Below are 7,151 nucleotides of genomic sequence, written 5' to 3'. Positions count from 1 at the left end.
TCTCTATGAAATTTTAACTTTTTTTTTTACAAGGCGGATAAATAAAGTAAGCATGACCTAGAGGATAAATTCAAGAGACTTGACCCCTAAAGAACCAGAGTAGACAATAACTATTATTTGAATTCATGGACTGAAAATTTAAATCCAGTTAAAGACTCTTTCGTAGTAAAAGACAGAGATGGCAACACAAATAATTTATTGGGTTAACTATATAGACGCCCCTAAATTATTAGATATTTTTTAAATTCATACACGATTTATTGGAGATTTACAAACTCATACACAAATTACTAAAAATCCAATAAATTATCCCTAACGTTAATCATAATGTTAACATAGCCATTAACTACATACGTGGCTTGGAATGACTGGTCTTTTAGCTTATGTGGACCCCATGTGAATGAAAAATAAGTAAAAAAATGTTATGAATTGTTTAAAGTATTTAAAAATCCAGAAATATTTTGGTTGGTTTTATTTGTATTTGTTTTGTTACATATTTTATTTGTATTTTAGAATGTGGAAGCGTGTGTTCGTTGTCACTGGGCCCAGTGTGGGATGATAATCATGAAGAAGCATCTAGAAGAACACGTATGGAGACAGCGGTAGCTTAGCTGTACCCAATCTCTCAGACACGCTTTCAGCTCTTCTGAAACGACAACATACGATCACGTCATGCTCAAGCTTCAAATAAAGTTCGCTGGTCGCGGCGGCTATTCTTGTTATTTGTCCACGTGTACTGCCCGATATCATTATTAAAAAAAGTCAGAATATTGTAAGGTCGGGCCTATGTTATTGAACTACACCAACAACCAGCTCTCGTATAATTAGTTGAAAAATATGGGCAAAGTTGTAATGATGCTTAGGCCATCTCCAGGTGGGGAGGGGTATATTTAGCCGGGAGCTTCTATAGTGAGTGGGAAGTTATAAGGGGTGTTTTTGAGGGGTATGTAAGAGCCGTTGGATTTCATCCAACGGTGAGTTTTTAAAAGAGGGTGCATGTAGAATCGGGTTGAAATCTAACCCGTTAGAAATCCAACTTCAGTTGTTCCCCTCTTTCCCTCTCTGTGAAAAACTGAAGCCTTTCTTTTTGAATGTAAAGCAAACCCACAATTAGAAGGATCCAAATCTCCCAAACCTTATAGTCACTCGACTGTCATTAGCTCGTTGGGAGGCCTACGATCTATAGTATCCTGGGTATTACGAAGAATGGCTCTTACCTAGCTGTTGCCCTGTTTTGATTCTATGGCTCAAGTGAAAACCCCTTCTCTTTTCATTCAGCTGACAAGATTCCAGATGAAAGCAAAGTAGCTTATCTGTTTTTGTAGCTAGAAGCCGCAGCAGCAGTTGTTCCTCGATTTTGGTAGAGATGGAGTCTCAAATACCAAAGAGTCTTCTCTAATGTCCACCACAGTCTTTCAAGCTGACTGACTTCAGAGCTCCCGATTGATTTTGAGAGGTAAGTTCACTTGCTGGATTGATTTTATTGGGTTAGGTTTATTTTTTGTGAGGGTGGGAAATTCGTCATTTGTGGCATCAATAATGTGTCATTTTCTTATGAATATTCAATATACTTAGTTCATTGTTGTTGGTCGGGGTGGAAAATTATGAAATGTAGGTAAAAGAACCTAAACTTAGGCTTAATGACGTTAGGAGTAAGCAGTTGGAGAGGATATTGGGTGAAGTTCTGTAATTGGTGGTTTGAATTACATTTGTGTTCTTAGTTGAACATGTTGGTTCTAATGTTATTTTGACCAGATTATTTCCCAAGAGATGACGTAACTTGTATGAAATTTTGCTTGTGTTTTTGTGTAATCGGAAGTTAGGCTATGCGTATTTTGTGTCAATTTGGGCAATGTTTTGTGTAAGTGGAATGCATTGATATGTTGTGATGCAGTAATGACTGATTAATGAATGAATAATTGCTATGCAGTAATATAGAAGTGGATCAATAATATACGTAGATAAAATGTCTGGGGGCTCAGAGAGTGATGAATGTGCAACAGCTAATGGGAGGGTTTATATTCCTGAAGTAAGAAATGAGGAAACACCAGCAGTTGGGATGAAGTTTGACTCGCTTGACCTCGTTTACAATTTCTATAATAGATATGCATTATTGGCTGGCTTTGGTATTCGACTTCATTCTAGCTTTTGGGGGAAAAATAAGAAAGAGATTTTGAGGAAAGAATTTGTATGTTGCAAACAAGGTGCATACAGGAAGGATGAAACTCGGGAGAGAAAAAGACAACGGGGAATAAGTAGATGCAATTGCAAAGCAAAGATTGTGGTTGTGAAGACAAATGGGAGCAAGAAGTATACCATTTCTCTTTTTGCAGAGGGACACAATCATAAGATGACACCCTCAGAAAGAATGCATTTATTGAGATCACACCGTCATATTTCAGATTCTACAAAAGTACTCACAAAACAGTTGGGTTCAGTTAATATTCCCATTCATCAGAAGGTAAGTATATTCGAGGTGCAATCCGGAGGAATGGATAAAATCGGTTTTATCAAAAAAGATATCTACAATCTTGAATGTAGTGTGAATGGGAAGCTGAGGAACCACGATGTTGAACTAGTGACCGAGTATTTTATGGCTAAACAGAAAAAAAATGAGGCTTTTTATTTCAAGATTGAGGGAGATGGGCATGACAGGTTTAGTCGATGTTTTTGGGCAGATGCAACTTCTAGACGGGCGTATGGGTTTTATGGAGATGTTGTTGTATTCGATACCACATTCAACACGAATCGATACGACTTGACATTTGCACCAATGTTGGGAGTTAATAACCATGGTCAGACAATTGTCTTAGCATGCGCATTTTTGAGCAAGGAAACGACTGAGTCGTTTGTTTGGATGTTTGAGGAGTTTAAGAAAGCCATGCCAGGTGGGGAACCTAAAACGATCATTACAGATCAAGATGCGGCAATGGCCATAGCGATTTCAATAGCCTTCCCGAGTACATTTCATCGACTTTGCATATGGCACATCACATCAAAGTTCTCTGTTAAGTTACCACGTGACGCTTATAAGGAGTATTGGCCTGAATTTCAGAAAGCCATATGGGATACTGACAATAAGGATGAGTTTGATGCAAAATGGAATATTGTGGTTACAAAGGCTGGTTTGACTGACCATCCATGGCTAAGTTCAATGTTTGATTTAAGGGAATCTTGGGTTCCAGCCTACGCACGACAATTTTTTGCTGCTGGAATGTCAAGCAGCCAAAGAGCGGAAGGTTCTCATGGTTTTTTCAAGCAATACATATCAAGGAGAAATTCGTTGATGGATTTCATAATACGATTTGAGAGGGCACTTTCTCATCAACGTGAAAAAGAGTTAGTTGCTGATCACGTAGATGCATTTGAAGTGGCTCAATGTCTTCTACCGATGCCAATGAACAAACAAATGGCTACCTTGTACACAAGGACAATGTTTCAAAAGTTTGAGCAAGAACTAATACAAAGTACAGCATGTTTCCTAGAGCTCAAAACAGAGGATGCGTGTAAAGTTGTGTTCAACGTGAGCGAAAGGAAAAATTGGGAAACAAGAGTGGCAGAAGTCGTATATGTCAAAGATTCTGACCACGCATCGTGTAGCTGCAAAAGATTTGAATTTGTTGGAATTATTTGCAAGCACATCCTAGCATTGTTCAGAAGGGACCAGATTGAATATATGCCCGATAAATATATTTTGAAGAGGTGGAAGAAAACTGCGAAATGTGGATTGGTGTCAGATGCAAATGGCAACGAAATTAAAGACTGTGCAGATCCTGGCCTTCTAATAAAGCGGAGTACAATGTCTCGACTTGCTTCAGATGTGGTTGAGGATGCATTAATGAGTGAAGAAGGATGTGAGCTACTGTCAGAGACTCTAAAAAGTTTGCAGGTGAAGTTGAAGTTGCTGAAGGATGGACCAAGTAATAACGAAGTTGGAGGGTCCAGCTCTCAAACACAATATATGAAAGACCCTAAGAGAGTGAGGTGCAAAGGAAGGTCGAAAGGAATAACGGGAGCAAAGGAAAAGGCAATGAAGCGAGGGATTAGACACTGTCGGGAGTGTGGACACATTGGTCATGATACAAGACAATGCCCAGCCTTGAACATACCGTAAGATGCTACCACTATTTGTAATAATATCTAAAATATGAAAAGGTAAAATTTTTATGTGCTTGTGTTTGATGTTTATGCAGGACATCACCGTCGAACAATGACGAATCAACTCCAATACATCGTAGTGACCCATTATTCGACGATTTTGACAGGATGCACAGACCAACTGAATGATTGATATTTGTATTAGACGAAATGTGGTTGTTATGAAGATTAATGATCAAGTGAAGTTTGATAGATTCAGTTTTTGAATGTTATTGTGTTTTTGTTCATGTCCACCGATGAGCTCTTACTATGTCCACTGGTAATTGAAATGAAAATTTGCTTGGTTTCATTCTTCCAAGACATTTGGAGACATGTTAATTTTACGTCTTCTCCCTATTTATAAATTTTCATAGACATTTGATCAAGTTTGAAATTTGTAGTTATGTGAAGAAGCAATGACTCTTACCATGTAAAATGGGCAGTTTAGGGTGAAAATTGTTTTAACAGAGATTCATTTTTCAATTCCTCAGGGTAATGCAGCAATTACAGCAGCCAGCTGTTGTTTCCATTACCAGTAATCATTTCTAGCAGCAGCCACTTTTTCCGACTGGTTATTAGGGGCACGATTTTGTACACTTTTGTAAGTGAAGGATACTCGAAGCACTTTGTTGGAACAGAGCAAATAGAAACCAGCGGGTAAAAAAAAAACATAACATTGCAGCTAATTACATTTCGATACATAGGTGAAAAATATTAAAGGGTACACTAACTTACATAAATACTCATAATTCCACACACAAAAGAACATTTGATTGCAAAACATATTATGTGCTTCCTCATAGCAATACCACGATCTCCCCAACCAACTGAACAACGGTAGCCACAATCACTGGGTCGTACTTGTCAGCTTCTTCTTAGCAGGTCTCACATGCTTATGCCCACTCATATCCCTAGTGATATACACGAAATAAATCTTCAGCAATATTTGGAATTTTATTATATATAAATAAACCATAAACCATTCAGTAAACAATGTATAGCACATGTTATGTAACTTATGACTCACGTGTCAATTTTTTTTTTAACACATTAGTACTCCAGCTCTTTAATGTAAATGGACATGATAAGGAGCATTTACTGATTCCCGGCTTTCTGTGATATTGACTGCTTCTTGAATAATATTTCCATATTTGCAAAATATAATGTTAGACATTATAACACATGATGACTTGCAATACATAGTCCCAATAATTATATATGAAGCAAATGAAACTGATATTTGTGTTATTTTAAGTTAGATAATGACATTAAGGGAGTATATGTGCAATACCACGGTCACCCTCAACCAACTGAACAGCGGTAGCCGTAATCACTTAGTCGTATCGGTCGGCTTCTTCCGAGCAGCTTTGACGTGCTTATGCTCATTCATGTCACCCCCATCGTCTAGTATCTCTCTCACAGCATCAGGGGACACATAGTTCCAATCATAACTTGTATGAGTAGTTGCCGCAAATGCTCGGAATTTGTCGAATCCTTCGTTGAATGCCAACTCCAGTTCAGTATGGTGCTCTTCGCATCGCATATGGTTCATCAAACAACCTTTGATTTCATCATTCATTACTGTATCCAACTCCTCAGCTTTCAGCTTCCTGCTATGACTCAGCTTCAAGTACTTGTTCTTTTGGGATAACGCTTTGTTCACCCTAATGTTAAGATCAGCCAAAATTGCCTCGTCTTCAACACATTTCTCGTGCCATGAATTGATCAGTCTGGAATTATAATCCAGCTTGCCACTGACTGCATGTATTGCCTGTAATGGATCATCGGAGTCCCCCTCACTCCCAAATGATGTTGAAAAAGGAAGGGGTCGGCGAGTACAATGTGGAAATAGAACCTGCCACTCCAATTTGTCATCTTCGATTGTGTTGTTGGCGCCTGAAGAGGTTGACATGCTTGAATAATCCTCTTTGTTTTGGGAGGATGAGGATTGCATATGCAATTTCGTTTGAGAAAGGGAACATAGGTTTATAGACCAACATACCAAAGCTTGTGTGTAGTCAACATATGTACTTTTGGCGGGAATTTTTTAAAATTAGGTGTCAGGTTTTGCTTTTCAAGCATGTCAACCTCACACTCTCCTGACACCACTGATAGTGGTTGAAACAAACTCAATGGAAGTGACATCTACTTAGTTAACTCAACCAAACTAGTTAGGATTCAACTTAGATTGTATCAGACCAAAAATTAATTTATACATTCTCAACCAAATATTTTTTGGCGGGAACCCTTTTCTTGGTATTACTATCACCCCTTTCATATAAATTCTCGTTCCACACAAAACTCACTCCTCCACCGAATCTGTCTCCATCTACTGATACTCTCTCAAGCAAACAAACTCATTCCCCCCAAAGAATGAGCATAAGCACAACCAAGTTTGATGTGAGCATAATAAACACCCCTCCAAACAAAGACCGGCTTCGACACGCAAGTGAGTCACCAGACAAGCAATGTCACATTCCTAGACAGAATGACCATTTTGTTGGAAGTTTTGAGTCTGAAAGAGTTGTTGCTTTTTGGAAGGAGAGGCATCTTCAACTTGGTGATGAAATCCAAAGGGCAAGGGCACGGTTGGAATTTGTGGAAGGCCAAATTGAAGATGACAAAAGGCAGGCCAATCTGGATAGGGCGAAGTTGCAGCGCATGAAGCGTAGACACAAACGACTTCGGAGTGTAGCTCTTCAAAAATACAAGAACTCATCTAATGCAGTGGAGTCAAAGAAGCGTGTGATGCAAGCTGGATTCGACTACTTCCGATCCTATGCAAAACTCGTCGTACCCGGGTTTGATTGGTCATCTATTACCGTTTCCGACGTCACCAAATATACTCAGCAAGGGAAGTAACCATTTTGGTTCTCGTGTTTGAGCAGAGGCAAATAAGTGGAATTGGAATTTTCGTTACACTCTGCTTCAAAGCTATTTTGATGCTAACTACTATGGAAGATTTAAACCTTAATATTTTGATGTCTTTAATTACGAAAACAGAAGATGCAAAG

General features: G+C 38.6%; 1 protein-coding gene across 1 annotated transcript; it reads left to right on the top strand.

Annotated features, from left to right (window-relative positions):
• On the top strand, positions 2,492 to 4,287 carry LOC109949332 (protein FAR1-RELATED SEQUENCE 5-like). Its single transcript, XM_020564736.1, has 3 exons — positions 2,492 to 3,380; positions 3,474 to 4,110; positions 4,194 to 4,287. Exons 1-3 carry the CDS (start codon positions 2,492 to 2,494, stop codon positions 4,285 to 4,287), a joined length of 1,620 nt encoding a protein of 539 aa, XP_020420325.1.

The sequence above is a fragment of the Prunus persica genome, chromosome G5 (assembly GCF_000346465.2).
Source record: "Prunus persica cultivar Lovell chromosome G5, Prunus_persica_NCBIv2, whole genome shotgun sequence".
In the NCBI taxonomy this organism is placed as follows: domain Eukaryota; kingdom Viridiplantae; phylum Streptophyta; class Magnoliopsida; order Rosales; family Rosaceae; genus Prunus; species Prunus persica.
This window is presented reverse-complemented; position numbering and strand designations above follow the sequence as displayed.

Bases quoted from the DNA above. Each gene is read 5' to 3' on its own strand.
- LOC109949332 (XM_020564736.1), top strand. From the start codon at position 2,492: ATGGATAAAATCGGTTTTATCAAAAAAGATATCTACAATCTTGAATGT. The intron at 3,381-3,473 runs GTCTTCTACCGA...TACAAAGTACAG, and splicing joins TGCATTTGAAGTGGCTCAAT to CATGTTTCCTAGAGCTCAAA. The intron at 4,111-4,193 runs GTAAGATGCTAC...ATGTTTATGCAG, and splicing joins TGCCCAGCCTTGAACATACC to GACATCACCGTCGAACAATG.